Source organism: Oryctolagus cuniculus, chromosome 1, assembly GCF_964237555.1.
Source record: "Oryctolagus cuniculus chromosome 1, mOryCun1.1, whole genome shotgun sequence".
Taxonomy (NCBI): domain Eukaryota; kingdom Metazoa; phylum Chordata; class Mammalia; order Lagomorpha; family Leporidae; genus Oryctolagus; species Oryctolagus cuniculus.
The window spans coordinates 13,730,087-13,755,837 of NC_091432.1; the positions used below are offsets into that span (position 1 = coordinate 13,730,087).

The 25,751-nt window shown below is 40.3% G+C and overlaps 1 protein-coding gene and 1 pseudogene across 1 annotated transcript; both read left to right on the plus strand.

The window, feature by feature from the left end:
• The first annotated feature begins 7,660 nt into the window (after positions 1–7,660).
• LOC100343538 (olfactory receptor 5B3-like) lies at positions 7,661–8,649 on the plus strand. Its single transcript, XM_070061792.1, has one exon. The coding sequence runs from the start codon at positions 7,711–7,713 to the stop codon at positions 8,647–8,649; it is 939 nt and encodes a 312-aa protein (XP_069917893.1). The 5' UTR covers positions 7,661–7,710.
• Positions 8,650–18,621: 9,972 nt separating this feature from the next.
• LOC100343278 (nuclear receptor corepressor 1 pseudogene) lies at positions 18,622–22,811 on the plus strand (annotated as a pseudogene).
• Positions 22,812–25,751: the final 2,940 nt, after the last annotated feature.

A 25,751-nucleotide genomic window follows, 5' to 3' on the forward strand; every position in this document is an offset into this window, starting at 1 on the left:
TACCTTTATATATTTTACTTATTTTTGAATTTTATTTTTTTAATTCTTTCTTTGAATTTGAACAGTTGGATTTTAATGTGTGTGGAGATCTCTTTGTGTTTATCCTTAAGTTTTGTATTCTTTTTGCAAAGAGAAGTTAGTGTCTTTTATCAAATTTGATTTTTTTAACATAATACTTCCAATATTCTTCGTGTCCTTTCCTTCATCTCATTTTGCCTTCTGGCACTACAATTATACATATGTTGGTACACTTGATAACATGCAACAAGTCTGTTTTCAATTTTTCTTCATTAACTTTTCCTTTCTTCTTATACAGTTACTCTAATTGACTTACCTTTAAATTTGCTGATTCAAATTCTATTAATTCCCTTTAGTAATCTCTCTTACTGTGTTTTTTGCCTTTATATTCTATACTGGTTTTTTTCATCTTTTTATTTATGTTCACTATTTGTGAAAACATGAATCTCTCAGATTTATTTAGTTTCTTTTCCAGTATTTTATTAGCATCTTTTAGCATCTTTAAGGCAGTTGATAAAATCTTTGCCTTCTAAGTAAATGTCCAGGCTTTCTTGATCAAATTTCTATTAATTTTTTTTCCTGTAAGTTGACATATGTTTGGTTCTTTGTAAATCTATTTTTTGGTGTTGCTGACCACTGGACATTTTTAATATTGAGGTTTGAGAACTCTAGAAGTTAGATTCTCTCCTTTCCTTGAGGTTTTCACTTGTCATATCTTGCTGTGACCATGTCTGTTAATTTATGAACATTGTGAAATATTTTCAAAAAGTCCTTTTTTTGGAAGCGGTCATGTGTGATCTTTTGTCTGTTTCTTTACTTGTGGTCAGATGTTATTTAGACCACTAGTTCTTCAAATATATTAGTCACCATTTTCTTGATTCAACATTAATTTAGTTTCTATAAATCTTTGACTATTTTCCAAAGATCATATCCAACTAATTCTGAGGTTTTTGTTTGCTTTTTTGGTGTTTCTATGGACCCATGGAGCATCCTAATCTTTTTCCTGCTTCTGTCATAAAAGGAACTAGAGGCTGCATTTAGGGCCTGCCATACAGTCCAGATTAACATCTCATCTCACTACCTTTAATTTAATCACAACCACAATGCCGTTGTCCTAAAGGTAATATTTAAAGATCTAAGGTATTAGAATATGATATTGGAGGACATTATTCATCCTCCTACAGATTTGCTTCTCAATTATGCTACTACATGTCCATCACATGGGCTTCTGGCTAAGTGGAAGGCTCCCTCTATTTGGTCACTCAGAGAGATCTGCTGGTAAAGTTACCATCTGTTGCTACACCTGTTGGAACACTAAGCCTGGAGACTACCATGGTAGGTGAGAAGACAATTGTGGAGTAGTGTATAGGCCTCAACCAACACAACTATTCTTCCCACTGGCCAGTATCTAGAACTGTTACAAGTCATATTTAGCTGACATGGGGCAGGCACATAGGGGAAAGCAGGTGGATTATTTCTATTCCACTATTTTTGTTTTTATTATCATATAAAATTTTATGATAGATAATATATAATCCATTGAAGACATATATAGTAGAAATTCTTATATATATTAATTCATATATTACATATATATATAAAATGTGACAATCCCTGAAAATCTTATGAAGATGACAAGATATCATTTCCTCTTTATAAAAGAGAAGCTGAACTTGGAAGAGGCTAAATCCCTTATCAGAATTTGAGTTGGAGTGACCTAGGTTCCCAGAATAAATGTTGAACCATGACATTTGCATGTACTGAGAAAGGTGTGATAAGTCGGCTTTGGAGTGTGGACTCAGAGGTAATTGTGCAAATGAAAGAAGGATTTATTTCCTTTGCTTAAAAAAAAACTAACTTTCAGGCCAAAACTGTGATGGTAAGAAAGGTGAGTATTGACAAAAAAATGATTTGCTAAGGGGCTGACACCGTGGCACACTAGTTTAATCCTCCGCCTGCGGCACCAGCATTCCATATGGGCACCGGTTCTAGTCCCGGCTGCTCCTCTTCCAGTCCAGCTCTCTGCTCTGGCCCGGGAGAGCAGTGGAGGATGGCCCAAGTGCTTGAGCCCCTGCACCCACATGGGAGGCCAGGAGGGAACTCCTGGCTCCTGGCTTCGGGTTGGCACAGCTCTGGCTGTTGCGGCCATTTGGGGAGTGAACCAATGGAGGGAAGACCTTTCTCTCTGTCTCTCTCTCACTGTAACTCTACCTGTCAAATAAATAAATAAAAAACCTAGAAAATAAGAAATAAAAAAAAATGATTTGCTAAGGAGGCTTCTGAAGATGTCATAGAGAAAAAGCAAAAATGAAAAAAAAATTAAAAATTTAAGTATCAAATGCTGAAAAAACATGAAGTAATTCACGTGGATTTCTGGAGAGAGTCAAAATTTTGGAGCCTTTTCAGAAAAGAATTTGGGGGTTTCTTATCCAAATAAATATACCCTAACCATATGACCATCAATCCGATTCCTAGGTGTTTACTTAAATGACATGAAAACCTATGTTCACAAAGAAAACTTCACATGTTTAGATCTGCATCATTTATAACCACTCAATACTAAACCCAATACAAACTATCTTTAACTGCAGAATGGAAAATAATCTGTAATGTCCCTTCAATGCAATACCACTCTACATGAAAAAAGATTCCACTGACACAGATAACAATAGAGACGGGCCTCAAATACTAAGTGTAAGATGCCAGTCTCAAATATCTCATGCTCTAACATTTTACTTAAGTGTATTCTAACAAACACAAAAATTATGTGAACAAAAACATCTTATTTGTTATCAGGTTGGCAGGTGGGAAAAGAGGTCATCAAAAACTCAGAAGAATTTCTGTGGTAGTGGTTATGTGACCACATATTCGACAAAATTCCTAGAAAAATACACTAAAAAGTTTGACTGTTTCTATATGTAAGTTATACATTAATTAGAAAAGTTGTGACTAGCAAGTAATACAAAAGCGTGTGGTACATTAAAAGTAACCAGCTTGATCCCCACGGGAAGTTTAATTGCTTCTTTTCTAGGAAAGTAGGGTGGGGAGCTGTAGATCCTCTCACTGGGAGATCTCCAGAGATTTCCACGTCTCTGTAACTCTCTCCATATCTCCATGTATTAGAGTCTGAAGGCTCATTGGGACTCAGCATGACATTGTTTCAAAGACTGTTCTGCACGCACAGGCCACTGCTCATCACCTATTCATTCATTCACCTGGATGATAATCATTGTTGGCACACACAGGCTTTCTTCTGACCTGAAGATTTGCTATGAACCCTCCATCATGGTCAGGGTGAATACCCAAAGAAAGAAATTACATTGATTGACTTATAAATAACAATCTCTGTGAGATGTCTCGTAGACTTCTCTGTTGTTTACAGATACAATGTGTGAATTATGTGACACAGGTAATAAGATATTTGACAAACAAGGAGGAGGTAAGTGACTCTTCCAAGAACATAGACATAATGAATAATGGTTTTAGGACTTGATTTATGTTAATATGCTTCCCTCTCTTTTTCCTTGCTCCAGGGAGCTTGAAAACTTCAGAATACTACCTGAGAGAGAACTTCTCTCCTGGCATTTATGGCTGATTTTCTGACTTGGGTTCCACTATTCTAGATTAACTGTTCTTTCTCTTCCAGCAAGCTGGTAAGCCTCTATATTCCACACATACTTTCAGTGAGAATGTGTCGTGCAAAAGTAATAGGACAGATAGTAGAGACCTACTATGAATTATTGTAAAAATGAAAATAGAGGTTTTGAAAATTGTTCTAAAAATAATGAGATGAGTCTGGGCTTTATGTGAAAACTTCCATCACAGGGAAGTCAGCAGCTCTGATGAAGCATCATGCTTCGTCTCCCTGAAATAGGAACAGAAAAATAGATGTAAAACTCCAATTAAGTTAACTATTTATTTATATCTCATCGGGGAGCCCAAAAAGAGCAAAGAACAAGAGCAGTGAAATGATCGTTCTTTAAATGACAAATCAACAAGAACTGAACTGCGTTTGAAACTTTCCTCCATAATCTAATGCATGCTTTACTATACATTTACAGCTGACAATGATATGGCTAAAAGTGTAGAATTTCTTCTTTCATTTTTGTTTTATTTATATATGATTTATAGAGCAGAATTCACATTTTGAAAATATTTCTATAATTTATAAAAATTTAATAGCATGGACGTTTCTTGGGTTGCAAATGAGCTTAACTCTTGAATCTTGATTCTTTTTTCTATTAGCTGCATAATTTTAGAACATCACATATCTTCTCAAATCCTCAATTTCCTGATACACAAAATTACAATAACACTACTACCAGGCCAGCGCTGCAGCTCAATAGGCTAATCCTCTGCCTTGTGGCACCGGCACACTGGGTTCTAGTCCCGGTTGGGGCGCCGGATTCTGTCCCGGTTGCCCCTCTTCCAGGCCAGCTCTCTGCTGTGGCCAGGGAGTGCAGTGGAGGATGGCCCAAGTCCTTGGGCCCTGCACCCCAAGGGAGACCAGGAGAAGCACCTGGCTCCTGCCTTCGGATCAGCGTGGTGAGCTGGCCGCAGTGCGCAGGCCACGGTGGCCATTGGAGGGTGAACCAACTGCAAAAGGAAGACCTTTCTCTATGTCTCTCTGTCTCTCTCTCTCACTGCCCACTCTGTCTGTCAAAAAAAAAAATAACACTACTACCAACTTTTATATATATATATATGAAATTTTAAATAAAATTTTATTTTTTAATGTTTTAATAGATTCAATATGATTTGTAGATACAATTTTAAGAACATAATGCTATTCCCTTTCTCCCCCAACCCTCTTTCCCTCTCTCCTCCCACTCTCCTTCCTTCTCCCTTTCTTTTTTTTAGTTTTTGAAATAACATATTTTAAATTTACATTGCAGTAAAAAGGCTTAATACTTCACCAAATAAGTTTAATGAGTAAAAAGCAAAAACACCCTAGTTTAGTGAGAATGTAGACCATGGCTATAAACAATAACTGAATGGAAAAATGATCATTTCACCCATATACAGTAAATTACCATTAGTTGTAGAACATAGTACATGCTACAGGAAGTCACAAGCGTTAAGGCTGGCAAACAAAATCTTCGTGGGGCAAGCTCATGAAGTGAAGTTGTTAAAGGCTTTGGATAAAGAACAGTAGTTAGTATTGGATAGATACACTCAAAAGGCCTCAGTTCAAATAGAGTTTTAAAATATTATTGCTACAGAAGAGTAGATTTAAATAAAATATTTTACATCTTAGAAAATAGTGTCAATGTGCTAATGACAGGCCATAAATCAGGGTCTTTAAAACTTTGCTATCTATAATTTGGCTATTGGATAACAATAATAAGAGAAAGAATAAATTTAAGAAACCAAATAACTTTTTTTCTTCTTCACTTACTTTTAAAAATCCTTAAAATATTTTGATTAATAACAATTATAGATATTTGTAAAGTACAAACTGTAACATTTCAGCACACTCATTTAATGTGTTCTGTAACAAATCAGGGTAACTAACATCCCCCCATCTTTATGATCACTTTATTATTGGAGCCTTTCAGCTCCTCTCAATTTGCTTAGAAAATATATAAGTAAAAAAGGATATATAAGGAGTTATTGTGAACTACAGTCACTCCACCATGCTGCATAACACCAGGAACTCACTTCTTCAACAGATGAACAGGTAGAGAAAATGTGGTTGGCTGGCGCCATGGCTCACTAGGCTAATCCTCCACCTGCAGTGCAGGAACCCCAATTGGGGTGCCAGGTACTAATCCCGGTTGCTCCTCTTCCAGTCCAGCTCTCTGCTGTGGCCCGGGAGGGCAACAGAGGACGGCCCAAGTGCTTGGGTCCCTGCATCCGCATGGGAGACAGGGAGGAAGCACCTGGCTCCTGGCTTCAGATCGGTGTAGTGCCAGCCATAGCGGCCATTAGGGGAGTGAACTAACAGAAGGAAGACCTTTCTCTCTGTCTCTCTCACTATCTATAATTCTACCTGTCAATTAAAAAGTAAATAAATAAAATTTAAAACAGAAAATGTGTATACATATATATACATACAAAGGAATAATATTCAGTCATAGAAAACAATGAAATTCTGTCTTTTGCAACAAAATGGATGGTACTGTAAGTAATTGTGTTAACTGGAATAAGCCAGACACAGGAAAGTATTTATCACAGGTTCTACCTCTAAATCTGCACAAAGAATAACAACAATTAGATGCTGGGGAGATCATGGTGGATGGGTGGAGGCTGGATAACAGGTGTATCAGGATTAGAAAGAAGGAAACAAGACTTTTAGACACATGATAAAGTATGAGTTTCAAGGAAGAAATTTTCCAAGTGAAAACAGGCTGAGAATACCCAAGAGCATAGAATACGTCAGTGCAGAAGCAAAGACAAATTAAAGAAGGTAAAGACTTTAAAACACCACACCTGACCTCCAACATGTCACCTCCTACCTTTATCAAACCAACAAAAACACCATCACCCCATCCTAAGAATGTTACAGCTCTCATCAAACTGTGCTTAACACCCAGAATTTTTTGCCTCACCTAATTTAATCCTCACATAATATCTCAAAGTAGGTCTTATTACCCTGTTTATTTTGTACATGGAAATAAGATGCTTAGAAGAATTAGTTTAGGAACAATCACTCCTAGGTAATAAATGCTGTCAGTAATACGCATTTCCTTTAAGCACCCAATCTCTCTATCCGCTCTATCTGATGATATTCCTTCTCCCAGAATTGCCTCTGCTTATTAGACATGCTCCTACTTTCTCAGTTATCCCATCACATCTACAAAAAGATATGCTGCTACTATTCAAGAGTGAAACCTATCTTCAGCATAATCAGAAATCCCAGCTTTTAACTACATCATTGTCAATATGTGTACCTGTGCCAGTACTAGCAAGAGTGCTATTACAGGAAAGAGACTAAGATGTACTTCAGGACTATCTGTTAATTTATTACCCTTTTAAAATTTAAGGAAGTGTTATTTAACTATTCTAATGTGTGTAGTTGTTTGTTTTACCTCATCCTAGAAAACACCATCACCATCTAATTATTCACTTAATTCATTATGAAATCACAAACACCAAATTTGAACCAAAGGAGACCATGAGTAATTGTAAATTGAGAAGTCAATTTTATTTAAGTTGAATTTATACTAGTAGATACAGGGATCACTCAGAATGGGTTTAAAAGTTGGCATGGACTCAAAGCATAACTGGCAACTAAAATTTATGTAAATATGGATGTTATTCAGTCTCTTGAGTTTGACAAGTTTAATTAATATAACTAATCAAACATAATTTTAGAAGCACTCAGAATAAATCTATAAGTTTCAAGAATTGTATTTGGCAGTTGTGGAATGTTAAGTGTCAGTTTTTACTATGCTTATGAAAAGCCAATTGGCAGAAAATATTTGGCTTACAAATTCATACAATTTAAACATTGGGTAGATGCTCCATCAAGCTTCTTCAGACTCAACAATACATGTAACCGAGTTTATAATTAAGGACTTAACTTGGTTGCGAAAGGCTTGCTTTTTCTGAAGAATCTTAAAGTATACATGATTGCTACAATGAGAGAATATATATTTTATCTATATATTTCTATTTAATTCAATTTTTGTCACTCTGTTCCCTTTATCTTCTTCCTGTGGAGCATCTTGTGATATTCAGCTGACACTGATGGAGAACAGGACAGAAGTGGCACAGTTCATCCTTCTAGGACTAACCAATGACCCAAAACTGCAGGTTCCCCTCTTTGTTATGTTCTTCCTAATCTATACCATCACTCTGGTTGGAAACCTGGGAATAATTGTATTAATTCTCTGGGACTGTCGTCTCCACACTCCCATGTACTTTTTCCTTGGTCACCTGTCTCTGGTGGACTTTTGCTACTCTTCAGCTGTCACTCCCACTGTCATGGCTGAATTCCTTATGAGCAACAATGTCATCTCCTACGGTTCCTGTGTTGTTCAGATGTTCTTTTTTGCAGCCTTTGCTACTGTAGAAAATTTCCTTTTGGCATCTATGGCTTATGACCGCTATGTAGCAGTATGCAAACCCCTACATTACACTGCCACCATGACAACAAGTGTGTGTGCTCGTCTCATCACAGGTTCCTATATCTATAGTTTCCTGAATTCTTCCATACATGTTAGGAATACATTCAGCCTCTCTTTCTGTAAATCCAATGTGGTCCACCACTTTTTCTGTGACCTTCCAGCAGTTATGGCTCTTTCTTGTTCCAATAGGCGTGTTAGTGAACTGATTCTTCTTTATGTTGTGAGCTTCAATGTCTTTTTTGCCCTCCTGGTTATCTTGATTTCATACATTTTCATTTTTATCACCATTCTTAAGATGCACTCCTCTGAAGGACGTCAGAAGGCCTTTTCCACCTGTGCTTCCCACCTCACTGCACTCTCCATCTTCTATGGGACAGTCATCTTTATGTACCTACAGCCCAGCTCCAGCCACTCCATGGACATTGACAAAATAGCATCTGTGTTCTACACTATGATTATTCCCATGCTGAACCCGATAGTGTATAGCTTGAGGAACAAGGAAGTCAAGAGAGCATTTATAAAGGTTATTTTAGGGGCAAAGTTGTCGTTAGGATTGTGATTTTAATGTAGGATGCACAATGCCTGGATTCATTCTTCTCAGATCTTCTCTGTGTACTGTAGAATTATGTTTTAAGGCCCAATACTGACATTCAGTTACTGAGATGACATCCTTACCTCTGCGAAAGTCTGTTGTCTATAAACAAAGGAAATATTTTGTTCATAAATATCATATGTCAATGTGAATGGCTAAGATATTTTGAGATCTGCTTGTCACAGTCCTTAATAATGCTAATGATATGTCTTCATGGTTCAATTTAGGCAGGTTGCATGTGTCCAGGAATCTATCCATTTCTGATGGATTTCCCTATTTGCTGGCATACAAGTCCTTGTAGTAATTTCTGATGATTCTTTTTATTTCTGTGGTGTCTGTTGTTAAATTTCCTTTTTCATCTCTGATTTTATTGATTTGGGTCTTTTCTCTTCTTTTTTTAGTTAGTTGGGCCAATGGGGTATCAATTTTGTTTATGTTTTCAAAAAACCAGCTCCTCGTTTGGCTGATTTTTTGTAATGTTTTTTTGGATTCAATCCTGTTGATTTCTTCTCTGATTTTAATTATTTCTCTTCTCCTACTAGTTTTGGGCCTGGTTTGCTGCAGATTTTCTAGATCCTTGAGATGCATTGAAAGCTCATTTATTTGGTGTCTTTCCAATGTCTTAATGCAGGCACCTATTGCTATAAACTTTCCTCTTAACCCTGCTTTTTCCGTATTCCAAAAAAATGGAAAAATCTTCCATGCTCATGGATTGGAAGAATCAATATCATCAAAATGTCCATTCTCCCAAAAGCAATTTATAGATTCAATGCGATACCAATCAAAATGCCAAAGACATTCTTCACAGATCTGGAAAAAATGATGCTGAAATTCGTGTGGAGACACAGGAGACCTCGAATGGCTAAAGCAATTCTGTACACAGCCCCTCCTTGCTATTTCTTCACAACTGTAAGGGCCTTTGCACTTGCTGCTCCTTGTATGGAATGTTCTCTCACTGTATTCAGGTCTTTGCTTAAATGTTACCACTTCAAAAAGTCCTTTGCCTGACCACCTTTATAAAAAATCACTCTCTGCTCATCCATTAAACTGTCCCTTTACTCTATGTTCTGGTGATCTTCATGGTCCTTACTAATCCCTTTGTTTACTTATTTTCAACTCCTCAACAAGGATGTACACTCTATGATAAGAGTGACTTTGTCTTATCCATAATTGAGCATTATTATGCAACAAGATGTCTGTTTCACAGTGTATTATCAGTAAATACTTGTTAAATTAATTGAACCATTATATCAAACCTTTGAACCATTAATGGTTCTAGGAAGTAATCCATAATACAAAACTGCTTGGTAGGCATATTGTGCGTTTCAAGAGACTCAGTGAATTTTCTGCTTTTCTGAAACATTTTTACCCACATTCTCACGCCGTAACCACACTCTTCATTTTCAGACAAAATAATTTCATGCAAATTCCGTTATTAAGTAGATACCTGCAATGATTTCATGATTTTTACATAGAACTCATGCCTCATTAACTGGCAAGTAATACAACAAGTAAACACTGTTTATTAAATCATAAAAATCTAAAATGAGATTATTTTAGGGTTTAATATAAAAACAGTATAAATATATGTGAAAATTATTTCATACACACAAATTATACAGTTAACTGAAATAATCCTAAAGATCCATGAAGAATATTTAAAATGACAATATTTTCCAGTAGTAAATATAAGGAACATTCAATATGCTACTAAAATACACAATCTTTATGTTTTTAATTCTAATCCTCCAAGAGCTCAATAGTATGCAAAATCAGTCCACATTTATGTGCTTCTATGTTTAATTTATTATCTGTATATAATAAGAGGTTTTAACATCTCAATTTTTAATGATAGACATGAAACTTATTTATTTATTTATTTATTTATATATATACATATTTGGACAGGCAGAGTGGACAGTGAGAGAGAGAGAGTAAGGTCTTCCTTTGCTGTTGGTTCACCCTCCAATGGCCGCTGCAGCTGGCGCGCTGCGGTCGGCGCACTGCGCTGATCCGACGGCAGGAGCCAGGTGCTTCTCCTGGTCTCCCAGGTGGTGCAGGGCCCAAACACTTGGGCCATCCTCCACTGCACTCCCTGGCCACAGCAGAGAGCTGGATCAGAAGAGGAGAAGCCAGGACTAGAACTGGTGCCCATATGGGATGCCAGCACTTCAGACTTGGGCTTTAACCTGCTGTGCCACAGCACCTGCCCCAAAGCTTATTTATTTTTTAACTTAAATTTTTATTTATTTTTAAAGACAACATTCTTCATTTACATTATTTTCAGAAGCTTAATGGCTCTAGTAAAAAAAGAGTTCAACAAATAAAAATCTAGAAGACCGGGCCTGGCTTTGTGGAGCAGCAGGTTAGGCTGCTGCTTGTAATGCCAGCATCCCATATGGGACTGTCTGTTGAGTGCTGGCTGCCCCACCTCCAGTCAAGCTCCCTGCTAATTTTACTGAGAAGGGAGTGGAAGATGACACAAGTGCTTGGGTCTCTGCCACCCACAGGGGTGACCCAAATGGAGTTCCAGGCTCCTGACTCCAGCCTGGCCCAGCTCCAACCACTCAGGCCATTTAGAGTGAATCAATGCATGGAACATTTCTCTCTTTGTGTGTTCCTCCCTGTCACACTGTCTTCCAAATAAATAAATATATATTTAAAATAAAATTAAATTAAAAATTATAAAGATCATAGTCCAGGAGGAAAATATGCTAGGATATAAACAATAATCAAATGAAAGCTTGTTCAACCTTACTCATATAAAGTTAATCAATATTTCTAAGATTGGGTTTGAATACACTGGGTGATCCTGCCAGTATTTTTGGAGTGGTATAGTATAATACAAATATTCACTTTTGTGCTTATGTTAGTGTTTTTCCTGCTAGAAGGTATATTTCTAATTATTTTACATACTTTTTAAATTTTAAAATTATTTTGTATTTTAGATTTAAAAAATCTTTTCAAGAATAGTACAGAATTTTTTCTTTAACTTTAATTTAATGAATATAAATTTCCAAAGTACAGCTTATGGATTTCAATGGCTTCCCCCCCATAACATCCCTCCCACCCGCAACCCTTCCCTTTCCCACTCCCTCTCCCCTTCCATTCACATCATGATTCATTTTCGATTCTCTTCATATACAGAAGATCAGTTTAACATACATTAAGTAAAGATTTCAACAGTTTGCTCCCACACAGAAACATAAAGTGAAAAATACTGTTTGAGTACTAGTTATAGCATTAAATCTCAGTGTACAGCACACTAAGGACAAAGATCCTACATGAGGATGCACAGTGACTCCTGTTGTTGACTTAACAAATTGACACTCTTGTTTATGGCATCAGTAATCACCCCAGGCTCTTGTCATGAGCTGCCAAGGCTATGGAAGCCCCCTGAGTTCACTGACTCTGATCATATTTAGACAAGGCCATGGTCAAAGTGGAAGTTCTCTCCTCCCTTCAGAGAAAGGTACCTGCTTCTTTGATGACCCATTGTTTCCACTGGGATCTCACTCGTGGAGATCTTTCATTTAGGTTTTTTTTTTCTTTCCCCAGAGTGTCTTGGCTTTCCATACCTGAAATACTCTCATGGGCTTTTCAGCCAGATCCGCATGCCTTAAGGGCTGATTCTGAGGCCAGAGTGCTGTTTAGGACATCTGCCATTCTATGAGTCTGCTGTGTATCTCACTTCCCATGTTGGATCGTTCTCTCCCTTTTTTATTCTATCAGCTAGTATTTGCAAACACTATTCTTGTTTATGTGATCCCTTTGGTTCTTAGTCCTATCATTATGATCAATTGTAAACAGAAATTGATCACTGAGACTAGTGAGATGGCATTGGTACATGCCACCTTGATGGGATTGTATTGGAATCCCCTGGTATGTTTCTAACTCTACCGTTTGAGGTAAGTCAGCTTGAGCATGTCCCGAATTGCACATCTCTTCCCTTTCTTATTCCCACTCTTACATTTAACAGCGATCACTTTTCAGTTAAGTTTCAACACTTAAGAAGAATTGTGTATTGGTTACAGTATTCAACCAAAAGTATTAAGTAGAACAAACAAAAAAAATACTAAGAGGGATAACATATCAAGTTGCTCATCAACAGTCAGGGTGAGGGCTGATTAAGTCACCATTTCTCATAGTGTTCATTTCACTTTAACAGGTTTCCTTTTTGGTGCTCAGTTAGTTGTCACCTATCAGGGAGAACAAGTGGTATTTGTCCCTTTGGCATTGGCTTATTTCACTCAGCATAATGTTTTCCAAATTCCTAACAGGGATCACTTTTCAGTTAAAATTTAAACACCTAAGAATAATTGTGTGTTAATTACAGAGTTCAACCAATGGTACTAGAACAAAAAAATACTAAAAATTACATTGTACATCAACCGTCAGGACAAGAGCTGATCAAGTCACTGTTTCTCATAGTACAGAATTTTTAATGTAACAGGTTGAATAATGACCTACTGAAAGACCCGTGTCCTGATCCTTCTACCATTTAATGGTCTAAAAGGACTATGCTGATGTGATTATGTTAAAATATTTAACATTGAGAGGCTTCAGGGATCTTTCCTGTGAGCCCTTAAGTTGATCTCTTGTATCATTGTTGGAGGAAGTCTGAGAGATTTGGCCACAGACAGAGGATGAATCAGCATGTCTGTTATGGAAGCAGATTGGAATGATGTGACCACAAACCATGGAATGCATGCAGATGATGAAGGAGGCAAGAAATGGATTGTCCACTCGAATCTACAGAGGGACCACAACCTTGCCAACACTGATTTCAGCTCCATGACACTTCTGGCTTCCAGACTGTGAAGAATAATCATTTGTGGTTTAAGATTTCCAAGTTTCTAATTTGTTGCAACAGCCACAGGGAGTGAACACAAACCCTTGTCTGGCTTCAGCTCTGTTATAATCTTATATTATTGTAAAAAATTTTCAAAACTATGAAACCAGTATTAACACAGTGTTGCTTTCTAATCTTCAGACTTTATTCAGATTTCATTTGCTTTTCCCACTCATATGTTTCCTCTAGCACTAGATTTTATGTCTCCTTAATCTTTTCTGGTCTATGACAGTTTCACTATCTTTTTTCATGTTTGATGACTTTTATGGTTTTGAGGAACATTGGTCAACTGGTTTTTTTTTGTTTGTTTGTTTTTAAAGATTCATTTATTTATTTGAAAGTCAGAGTTACACAGAGAGAGAAGGAGAGACAAGAGAAAGAAAGGTCCTCTGCCCACTGGCTCACCACCAAGATGGAGGCAACAGGCAGAACTACACCGATCCGAAGCCAGGAGCCAGGGGCCTCCTCTGGGTCTCCTAAGTGAGTGCAGGGGCCCAAGGTCTTGGTCCATCCTCTACTGACTTACTGGCCATAGCAGAGAGCAGGATTGATGGAAGTGGAGCAGCCGGGACCCAAACCAGTGCCCACATGGGATACTGGCACTGTAGGCAGTGGCCCCACCCGCTACGCCACAACACCAGACCATCAGCTGTTTTATAAAACATATTTAAGTTCAGATTTTCAGTTGGTATTTTCTTGTGATTATTGTGGGGTTATGGATTTTTGGGGGCAATACTACTAGAGGAATTGTTCTTCTTATATCATATCAAGGACACATATTATCAAGATGATGTGGTCCTAATTTTGTTACATTTATTTTTCTTTGTGTTGCTTTTTCTTCTCCCTTTCATCCATTTTTTAAAGAAGAGTTATTTATTATTTGAAAGCCAGAGGGGCCGGCACTGTGGTGTAGTGGGTAAAGCTGCCGCCTGCAGTGCCAGAATCCCATATGGGCACCAGTTCATGTCCTGGCTGCTCCACTTCTGATCCAGCTCTCTTCTATGGTCTGGTAAAACAGTAGAATATGGCCCAAGTCTTTGGGCCCCTGCACCAGTGTGGGAGACCCAGGAGAAGCTCCTAGCTGCTGGCTTCGGATTTGCGCAGTTCCAGCTGTTGCGGCTAATTGGGGAGTGAACCAGCAGATGGAAGACCTTTTTCTCTCTCTCTGCCTCTCCTCTCTCTGTGTAACTCTGACTTTCAAATAAATAAATAAATCTTTAGAAAAAAAAGAAGAGAAAAAGAAAGCCAGAGATACAGAGGGAGAGAGAAAGCTTCCATTCTTTGGTTTACTTCCCAAATGATCTCAATGGCAAGGACTGAGCCCAGCCACAGCCAGGAGCCAGGAGTTTCATTTGGGTCTCCCACATGAGCGCAAGGGCCATCTTTTGCTGTTTTCCCAGGTCCATTAGTAGGGAGCTGGATTGGCAGTGGAGCAACCAGGACTCAAACTGGCACACATATGGGATGTTGGCATCGCATGTGGTGGCTTAACTTGCTATGCCACAATGCCAGCCCTTCTTCCCCCTATCGGTATTCTTCAGAGACAGAAGTTCAGATCACACTTCAGGTGCTGTGGAACTAAGCCCCACCTCCAGGTGAGGTAAGTATTTGAATAACTTGTTAGGAGTTTGTCTGCTAGCAAGATGGGTCTCCTCTTAGTTACTTCCACAGTCAATTATTTATATTTGTGTTATCACTAAATTCTTTATCTGTTGGATGACACTCCAATATGCCAATACTGTTAATACTAATTGAAAGACTATTCTTGGGGGGCGAAGCCAAGATGGCGGAATAGTGAGGTCGCACACTGATAGTCCGGGAAATGATAGTTTAATAAAAGTGGAGTTACTGTAGTCTCAGGGAAAGCTCAGGAAAAAAATTGCAGAGGAAACTCTTCCAGGTCTAGTGGATGTGACATGGAGGACCTACGGGGAGAGCAAGGATGCCCACGGCTCAGAATCCCAGGTGGAGTCTGTGCACCAGCGCTGGAGGGGAGGTGAGACAAAAACCTTGGTAGCCCAAGACATTGGTGGGCAAACGGCAGAAAGAGCCTAGAGGGAACGAGGCTGCAAGCCCTCCTGGGGAAAATTCACCAGGCTGACTGGAGGAGAGAAAAAAATGAATAAATAAGGGGAACCGGCATGGACACGAGCCTCTCTCTCCACTCACCTTACAAAGCCGAGCAAGACAAAGAGCAGGCACCATTTTGGACTTACGTAAAGTGGCACCTGCCAAGAGCCAAGCAGAAAAACCTGATTCTGGTGGGGAGAAATAACAGGAGGTTAGGACCTAGTGAAGGTGTGGAGCCAATGAATTGAAACTGTGAAAATCTGAGGGTGGGCGAGAGAACTCACAGAGTACACAAACTTGGTAACCTTGGCAACCCAGTGGGAGATTGCAGAGAAATTTGAAACCACACTGAGGGCTGCATAGACCCTTTGTGTGGTCCTTGGGGTACAGCAGACGAATATTATACCCACAGAGGTCAGATTTCATACATTGACTACCCTCAATTCCACTCAGCTGAGTCAAAAAAAAAAAAAAAGAGAGAGAGAGCAAGCGAGCTAGAGAGAGAGAGAGAAGAACCTGGGTGAGTCACCTTTGGCGCACCCTTAACCCTGAAGAACCAAACAGAGCTCTCTGGCAACACCCATCACAGCCTCTAAGGATCCATCAAAAGCAGACAGTCCACTTAATCTAGAGTCACAGTATAACGAGAAAAAACACCACACAAAAGAAACCAAAGAATATTGCCTAAGTGCCAAGCAACAAATGCAGAAACTGAGGAAACAAAACAAGGAAGACACTATGACGCCCCCAAATGAACAAGACACACCAATTCAAGATTACAAAGATGATGAGATAGAAGAAATGCAAGAAACAGATCTCAAAAAATTGATAAGAACATTAAGAAGTTCTCAAAAACAAATTCTTATTTATTTATTTATTTATTTTTTGACAGGCAGAGTGGACAGTGAGAGAGAGACAGAGAGAAAGGTCTTCCTTTGCTGTTGGTTCACCCTCCAATGGCCACCACGGCCAGTGCACTGCGGCCGGCACACCGCGCTGATCCGAAGGCAGGAGCCAGGTACTTATCCTGGTCTCCCATGGGGTGCAGGGCCCAAGCACTTGGGCCATCCTCCACTGCATTCCCTGGCCACAGCAGAGAGCTGGCCTGGAAGAGGGGGAACCGGGACAGAATCCGGCACCCCAACCGGGACTAGAACCTGGTGTGCCAGTGCCGCAAGGTGGAGGATTAGCCTATTGAGCTGTGGCGCTGGCCAAAAACAAATTCTTGAACTACAGAAACCCTTACTGGACAGGATAGAAAATCTCTCTTGTGAAAATGAAATATTAAGGAGGGATCAAAATGAAATGAAGCAACTAGTAGAACATGAAACTGATAGTGATGAGAAATCATAATGAAATGAAGAATTCAATAGATCAAATGACAAACACATTAGAGAGCCTTAAAAACAGAATGAGTGAAGCAGAAGAGAGAATATCGGACTTAGAAGACAGAGAACAGGAAAGGATACAGTCAGACCAAAGAAAAGAAGAGGAAATTAGAAATCTAAAAAATATTGTCGGGAATCTTCAGGATACTATTAAAAAACCCACCATTTGGGTTCTAGGAGTTCCTGAAGGCATGGAGAGAGAGAAAGGATTAGAAGGCCTTTTTAGTGAGATACTAGCAGAAAATTTCCCGGGTTTGGAGAAAGACAGAGACATCCTAGTACAGGAAGCTCATAGAACCCCTAATAAACATGACTAAAAAGATCCTCACCACGACACATTGTAATCAAACTCACCACAGTGAAACATAAAGAAAAGATCCTAAAATGTGCAAGAGAGAAACGTTAGATTACTCTCAGAGGATCCCCAATTAGACTCACAGCTGACTTCTCATCAGAAACATTATAGGCTAGGAGGGAATGGTGATATATAGCCCAGGTACTAAGAGAGAAAAATTGCCAGCCCAGAATATTATATCCTGCAAAGCTCTCATTTGTGAATGAAGGTGAAATAAAGACCTTTAACTTAATACACAGTTATTCTGAAGTGTTGAAACTTAACTGAAAAGTGATCCCTGTTAAATATAAGAGTGGGAATAAGAGAGGGAGGAGATGTACAATTTGGGACATGCTCAATTGGACTTGCCACAAATGGTGGAGTTAGAAACGTGCCAGGGGATTCCAATACAATCCCATCAAGGTGGCATGTACCAATGCCATCTCACTAGTCCAAGTGATCAACTTCAGTTCACAATTGATCACACTGATAGGTTTAAGAGTCAAAGGGATCACACAAACAAGACTAGTGTCTGCTAATACTAACTGATAGAATCAAAAAGGGAGAGAATGATCCAACATGGGAAGCAGGATACACAGCAGACTCATAGAATGGCAGATGTCCTAAATAGCACTCTGGCCTCAGAATCAGCCCTTAAGTCATTCGGATCTGGCTGAAGAGCCCATGAGAGTATTGTAGGCATGGAAAGCCAAGACACTCTGGGGAAAAAAAAAAGAAGACTTAAATGAAAGGTCTCTGTGAGACCCCAGTGGAAAGAATAGGGCCATCAAAGGAGGTACCTTTCTCTGAAGGGAGGAGAGAATTTCCACTTTGACTATGACCCTGTCTAAATAAGATCGAAGTCGGCTAACCCAAAAGGCTTCCATAGCCTTGGCAACTCATGACTAGAGCCTAGGGAGATTACTGATGCCATAAACAAGAGTGTCAAATTGTTAAGTCAACAACAGTGGTCACTGTGTACTTACTTCTCATGTGGGATCTGTCCTTAATGTGTTGTCTAATGTGAAGTAATGCTATAACTAGTACTGAAACAGTATTTTTCACTTTGTGTTTCTGTGTGGGTGCAAACTGATGAAATCTTTACTTAATATATACTGAATCGATCTTCTGTATATGAAGAGAATCGAAAATGAATCTTGATGTGAATGGAATGGGAGAGGGGAGCGGGAGATGGGAGGGGTGCTAGTGGGAGGGAAATTATTGGGGGGGGGGAAGCCAACATAATCCAAAAACTGTACTTTGGAAATTTATATTTACTAAATTAAAAAAAGGAAATATAAAGCAAGGAATGTCAATGAGGGAGTTTCCTGTATCAGCACCATTAGAGGGGCTGATATGCCGAGCATTACCCAGAGGGAGCCCTCATTCTGACCTCAAAGAGAGGACTGTGCTGTCTGGCTCCATAATGCAAGGCACACCAAGAGCAACAACTGAAAGCTTTGAAGATGGCCTTAAATATCCCAAACAAATTAAAAGGGAAAGTCCTCCCATAAGAGCATTTGAAGGAGCCATTACCAAAGGCAAACCATATGATGGCATCACCACCATCAAGGAGATGGGACGTTCCATTCACGAGATCCCATGGTAAGATATTTTAACTCAGGAGAGCCAGAAGACTCCAGAAGTAGTCCAGAGCACGAAGCCCATAATTGAAGGTTCCATTTCCCAGGGCACACCCATAAAGTTTGACAGCAACTCAGGTCAATCTGCCATCAAACACAATGTCAAATCTTTGATCACGGGGCCTAGTAAACTACCCTGCGGAATGCCTCCTCTGGAGATTGTGCCAGAGAATATAAAAGTGGTTGAACGGGCAAAATATGAAGACGTAAAGACAGGTGAGCCAGTGCGTTCCCGGCACACATCCGTGGTGAGCTCGGGCCCCTCCGTTCTCAGGTCCACACTTCACTAAGCTCCCAAAGCACAGCTGAGCCCGGGCATTTATGACAACACCAGTGCTCGGAGGACTCCCGTGAGTTACCAGAACACCATGTCCAGAGGTTCACCTATGATGAGCAGAGCTTCCCATGTTACAATTTCTTCTAGCAAGTCTACCAATCATGAAAGGAAATCCACACTGACTCCTACCCAAAGGGAAAGTATACCAGCGAAGTCTCCAGTGCCTGGGGTGGACCTGTCGTGAGCCACAGCCCATTTGATTCCCATCACAGGGGCAGCACCGCAGGAGAGGTCTACCGGAGCCATCTGCCCACACATTTGGATCCAGCCATGCAGTTTCACAGGGCTCTGGACCCTGCAGCTGCTGTTTACCTGTTTCAGAGACAGCTTTCACCAACGCCAGGCTACCCAAGTCAGTATCAGCTGTATGCAATGGAGAATACAAGACAGACAATCTTAAATGATTACATTACCTCACACCAGATGCAGGTGAACTTGCGCCCTGATGTGGCCAGAAGACTCTCCCCAAGAGAACAGCCACTGGGTCTCCCATACCCACCAACAAGAGGAATCATTGACCTGACCAATATGCCTCCAGCAATTTTAGTGCCTCACCCCGGGGGAACAAGCACTCCTCACAATGGGGAGAATCACATATATTCCTGGTACACAGATTACTTTCCCTCCCAGGCCGTACAACCCTGCGTCTATGTCTCCTGGACACCCAACACACCTTGCTGCAGCCGCAAGTGCTGAGCGGGAGCGGGAGCGAGAGCGAGAGAGGGAGAGAGGGAGGGAGAGGGAGAAAGAGCGAGAATTGGAATGGGAGCGAGAGCGGGAGTGCATCGCCACAGCCTCCTCTGACCTCTACCTGTGTCCAGGCTCAGAGCAGCCTGACCAGCCTGGAAGTCACGGATATGTTCGCTCCCCGTCCCCGTCAGTAAGAGCTTGGGAGACCATGTTGCAGCAGAGACCCAGTGTTTTCCAGGGAACCAATGGAACCAGCGTAATCACACCTTTGGACCCAACTGCTCAGCTCCGAATCATGCCACTGCCCGCTGGGGGCCCTTCCGTAAGCCAAGGCCTGCCAGCCTCCCGCTGCAACACTGCTGCGGACGCCCTGGCTGCTCTTGTGGACGCTGCAGCTTCTGCACCCCAGATGGATGTGTCCAAAACAAAGGAGAGCAAGCATGAAGCTGCCGGGTTAGAAGACAGTTTGAGAAGAGGTCAGCAGCAGTTAGCGAGCAGCAGCAGCAGCTGGAGCAGAAAAGCCTGGAGGTGGGGAAGAGACCTGTTCAGTGTCTGTACACTTCTTCAGCCTTTCCAAGTGGCAAGCCCCAGCCTCACTCTTCAGTCGTTTATTCTGAGGCTGGGAAAGACAAAGGGCCTCCTCCAAAGTCCAGATATGAGGAAGAGCTCAGGACCAGAGGGAAGACCACCATGACTGCAGCTAACGTCATAGACGTGATCATCACCCGGCAAATTGCCTGGGACAAGGATGCAAGGGAACATGGCTCTCAAGGTTCAGACTCTTCTAGTAGCTTGTCTTCTCACAGGTATGAAACGACTAGCGATGCTATCGAGGTCATAAGTCCTGCCAGCTCAGCTGCACCTCCCCAGGAAAAACTGCAGGCCTATCAGCCAGAGATTATTAAGGCAAATCAAGCCGAAAGCGATGCAGGCAGACAGTATGAAGGACCATTACATCAACTATCGACCACAGCTGGAGTCACCATCGCCACAGCAGCAGCTGCCCCCTTCCTCACAGGCAGAGGGGATGGGGCAAGTGCCCAGGACCCATCGGCTCATCACACTTGCCGATCACATCTGTCAAATTATCACACAGGATTTTGTTAGAAATCAAGTTCCCTTGCAGACTCCCCCGCAACCTCCCACTTCTACATTCCAAAATTCACCCTCTGCTTTGGTGTCAATGCCTGTGAGGACTAAAACATCAAGTCGTTGCAGCCCCGAGTCGCAATCTCAGTCTGTTCACCATCAGAGACCAGGTTCCAGAGTTTCTCCAGAAAATCTTGTGGACAAATCCCGGGGAAGCAGGCCTGGAAAATCCCCAGAGAGGAGTCACGTCTCTTCCGAGCCCTACGAGCCCATCTCCCCACCCCAGGTTCCAGTTGTGCAGGAGAAGCAGGAAAGCATGCTGCTCTTGTCTCAGCGGGGAGCCTTCAGAGCAGAGGAGTGCTTCCCGCTCACCAGGCAGTATTAGCTACTTGCCTTCATTCTTCGCCAAGCCTGAAAACACATCACCCATGGTTAAATCAAAGAAGCAGAAGATTTTTCGTAAGTTGAACTCCTCTGGTGGAGGTGACTCTGATAGGGCAGCAGCTCAGCCAGGAACTGAGATCTTTAATCTGCCAGCGGTTACCACATCAGGCTCAGTTAGCTCTCGAGGCCATTCTTTTGCTGATCCTGCCAGTAATCTTGGTCTAGAAGACATTATCAGGAAGGCTCTCTTGGGAAGCTTTGATGGCAAAGTAGAGGAGCACAGAGTGGTCCTGTCACAGACTGTGGGAGTAATGCTGGTGGCGCCAGCACATCAGTTGTGACCAGTAGTGAAACACGGAGAGAGGAAGGGGACCCATCACCTCATTCAGGAGGTGTTTGCAAACCAAAGCTGATTAGCAAGTCAAACAGTAGGAAATCAAAATCTCCCATCCCTGGGCAAGCCTACCTGGGAAGTGAACGCCCTCTTCGGTATCCTCTGTGCATTCTGAGGGGGACTACCACAGGCAGACGCCAGGGTGGGCCTGGGAAGACAGGCCATCTTCAACAGGCTCAACACAGTTCCCTTATAACCGCCGACACTGCGGATGCTCAGCAGCACGCCGCCAACACCGATCGCATGTGCCCCCTCTGCTGTGAACCAGGCAGCTCCTCACCAACAGAACAGGATTTGGGAGCGAGAGCCTGCCCTGCTGCTCTCAGCACAGTGTGAGACACTGTCGGACAGTCATGACTGAGCCGCACAGAGTGGGGGACGGACACGGCATGGGGAGGGGCTCGTTCTCGGGTATTTTAATTGCAGGTCACAAACCTGCCCATATGATTTGTGCCCAGAGACTTTTCAGGAGAGCCAGGGCCATAGATGATGGAGAAATGATGGAAATTCATTTGGAGCATCAAACGGGAAGAAGCAGAAAATAGCCTTTGATACGCCGCAATTCAGTGGATTCTAATAGTGGAGGGTTGAAATGTAGAGTTTTTAAAAGTGGACAATTCCTGTTCCTACATCTGTTTGTAAAGAAAACTGTAATGTCTTTAAATCACTCATGAAAAAAAAAAAAAAAAAGAAACTAGGTTTTCACAGAATATGAAACCAGAATTCCAAGAATGGCAGTAATGTTCCCAAGGCTGTATCCATCTAAACTGTTAATCATTTAAATTACTGGATAAGCATATTCTTGTAATACATTTGGAGTAAATGGCCCCCAAGGAGTCTTCTTTTAAATGATTTCATTATGTCTACAATCACACATTTGCCTTTTAATTCTTCTCTTAAATGTGAATCTCTCTGACTTGTTCTCACTCTCAGAATCCTACATCAACCTCTTAAATTAGTTTTTATTGTGCCTTATATTCTACTTGTTAATATTATATTTTGCATCTATGCCATTTTGTTTGTCACTTCATGTATTTATCAATATGAAATAACTGAAGTAGGTATTTTAGTAGTAATAGTAGTAATAGATTTGAGTACCTGCCATGAAACAAATATTAGACTAATTCTATATAACCTAATTTATTACATTCACCTACTTAAATTGAAAAAATATTATATCAGTTGTACAGATGAGGAAAGTTCATTCAACCTGCAGTTTCTGGAAGTATGGTTAGGATTATGTGTGGTTTAGTATTTGACCATTCTTTGTGTGTTTCTAATCTCATTTCAGAGCAAGAAAAAGTACTGCCTTAAATATGAGAGTGCCAATCTGCTTTTGACAGATTTGATCTTTTTTCCTTTGGGATTATACTCGATAGTAGAATTACTGGGTCATATTTATAGTTTTCTGAGCACCTCCATATTGTTTCCCTTAGTGGTATATTAATTTCTATTCCTACCAACAGTATATAAGTGTTCTATTTGTCCACATCCTCACCAGCACTTAAGATATTTAGTCTTTTTGATATTAGATATTTTAACTAGAGTGAGGATATATGTAGTTTTGATTGTTTCTTCCCGATTATTAGTGATACTGAACACTCTTTATGCAGCTATTGGCTATTTGTATGACTTCTTTTTTTATAGCTAAATTTCTTTTTTTGTTGTTGACTTTTTTATTTCTTTATCCACCTAAAAATATTTTATGTAAGGTACACAAACTTCATGCATTTCATATATACAAATTTAGGAACATAGTGGTTCTTCCCATCCTACTCTCCCTCCCATCCACATTCTCACCCTTCTTCCTCCTCTCTCTCCTACTTCCATTCTTTTTTTTTTTTAAAAAAGATCAATTAACTTCATTCTCATAAGATAACCCTACACTGAATAAAGAGTTCAACAAATGGTATTAAAAAAAAAAAAAAAAAACCGTTCCTCAACAGTCAAGACAAGGGCTGTTCAAAATCGTCGCATCTTTGCATATTCCTCATTTTAAACCTTTCTCAGACATATAGTTGGCAAATGTTTTTTTCCCAGTTGCCAGCATTGTGGTGTAGTGAATAAAAGACCCCACCCGCAATGCTGGCATTGGTTCATGATCTGATTGCTCCCGTCCTGATCTGGTTCCCTGATGGTGGCTTGGGAAGAGAAGTGAGGAATTGTTTGGGCCCCTGCCACCCACACAGAAGACCTACAGGAAGCTCCTGGCTCCTCACTTCAGCTTGACCCTGTACTGACAGCTGCAGCCATCTGGGGAGTGGACAGAGGATAGAAAATCTCTCTCTGTCTCTCCCTCTCTCTTTGTAACTCACTTTCAACATAAATAAATAAACAATCTTTAAAATATTTTCTCCCATTGTATATAATATCTTTGAAAATATTTTTAATTTTTATTAATATTGAGAGCAAATTTCATGTTTCTCATAGGTATAGTATCTTTTCATAAAACTTATCCAACTATCCATCAGCAAATGCACAAAGAAAATACATTCATCTATGTGCTGCTTAATGATAGAAATATTTTCTGAATAATGTATCTTTAGGTAATATTATCATTGTGCTGACATCAGATTGTGCTTAAACAAACCTAGATAGAATGTGTCAATCACTTTATGTGGCTTCTTGATTCAACCAAGAGATTTAGCAAACATGAGCCTTGTGAGAGTGCTACTACCACAACATGGCATACTGTTTTACAGTAAGAGGAATACAATCTAAAAACTAAGGTATAGTAAATTCATAAGTCTGTAACAGTCATTTGTTATCAAGCATTAAGCATTGTACATGACTGTATATGCTATAATTTTATGCATACATAGTACGGTGGGTTTGTTCACACCAGTATCAATACAAACACATAATACCATTATATTCACTTTGATGTCACTGTATGATAAGTGTTTTTCTGGTTCATCATGATCTAACAGCACCATTATAACTTTTGTGGCGTATCATTGACTTAAATGTTATTATGCAGTACACAGCTGTATATACACAGTGAAATAACATTCAGAAATATAAAATCCTGTCATTTTGTGACAATGTGGATGAGCCTATAATGGATTATGCTAAAAGAAATAAGGCAAGCACTGAAAAGCAAATAGTATAACATCTCATTATGTGTGGCTTCTAAAAAAATCAAACTCAGAGGTAGAGAGTAGCATGGTGGATACCAGAGTCTGAGTGAGGAGGATGGAGAGGATAAGGGGAAATGTTGATTAAAAGGTAAAAAGTTTCAACAGGAACAGGAAGCTTTAGTGATTATTACATAAAATGATGATAATATATAATACTTCATATATTTCAAAATTGCTTGAACATTGGTCTTCAAATGTTTTCATCACAAAAGTTAATAAATATGTGAAATAATGGATGTGTTATTTATTTTTATTTTTTATTCTAGAATGTAAACATATATTAAAACATTCAAGGGGCTTCCATCATGGTATAGTGGGTAGAGCCATCACTGTGACACCAGCATCCCATATGGGTGCTGGTTTATGTCCTGCCTGCTCCACTTCCAATCAAACTCACTGCTAATAGCCTGGGAAAAACATCAGAAGGTGACCAAAGGCTTGGGTCCCTGCCAACCACGTGGGAGATCTGGATGAGTCTCCTGGTTCCTGGTTTCAGCCTAGCAGAGCCCTGGCCGTTCCAGCCACTTGGGGAGTGAATCAGTGTATGGAAGACCTCTGTTTCTGTTTGTCTCTCCATTTCTGCAACTTTGACTTAACAAAGTTACGGCCCACAGGCACACAGGGCAGTAAAAGTGCTTCAGCAAGGGGAAATACATGCAGTTAACTACACTGGAGATGTGCTACTTCACATTTACTGATTAGCATGTATTGAACTATCCTAGCTGCTCTCGTGTGGTGAGGATAATAA

Bases quoted from the DNA above. Each gene is read 5' to 3' on its own strand.
- LOC100343538 (XM_070061792.1), top strand. From the start codon at position 7,711: ATGGAGAACAGGACAGAAGTGGCACAGTTCATCCTTCTAGGACTAACC.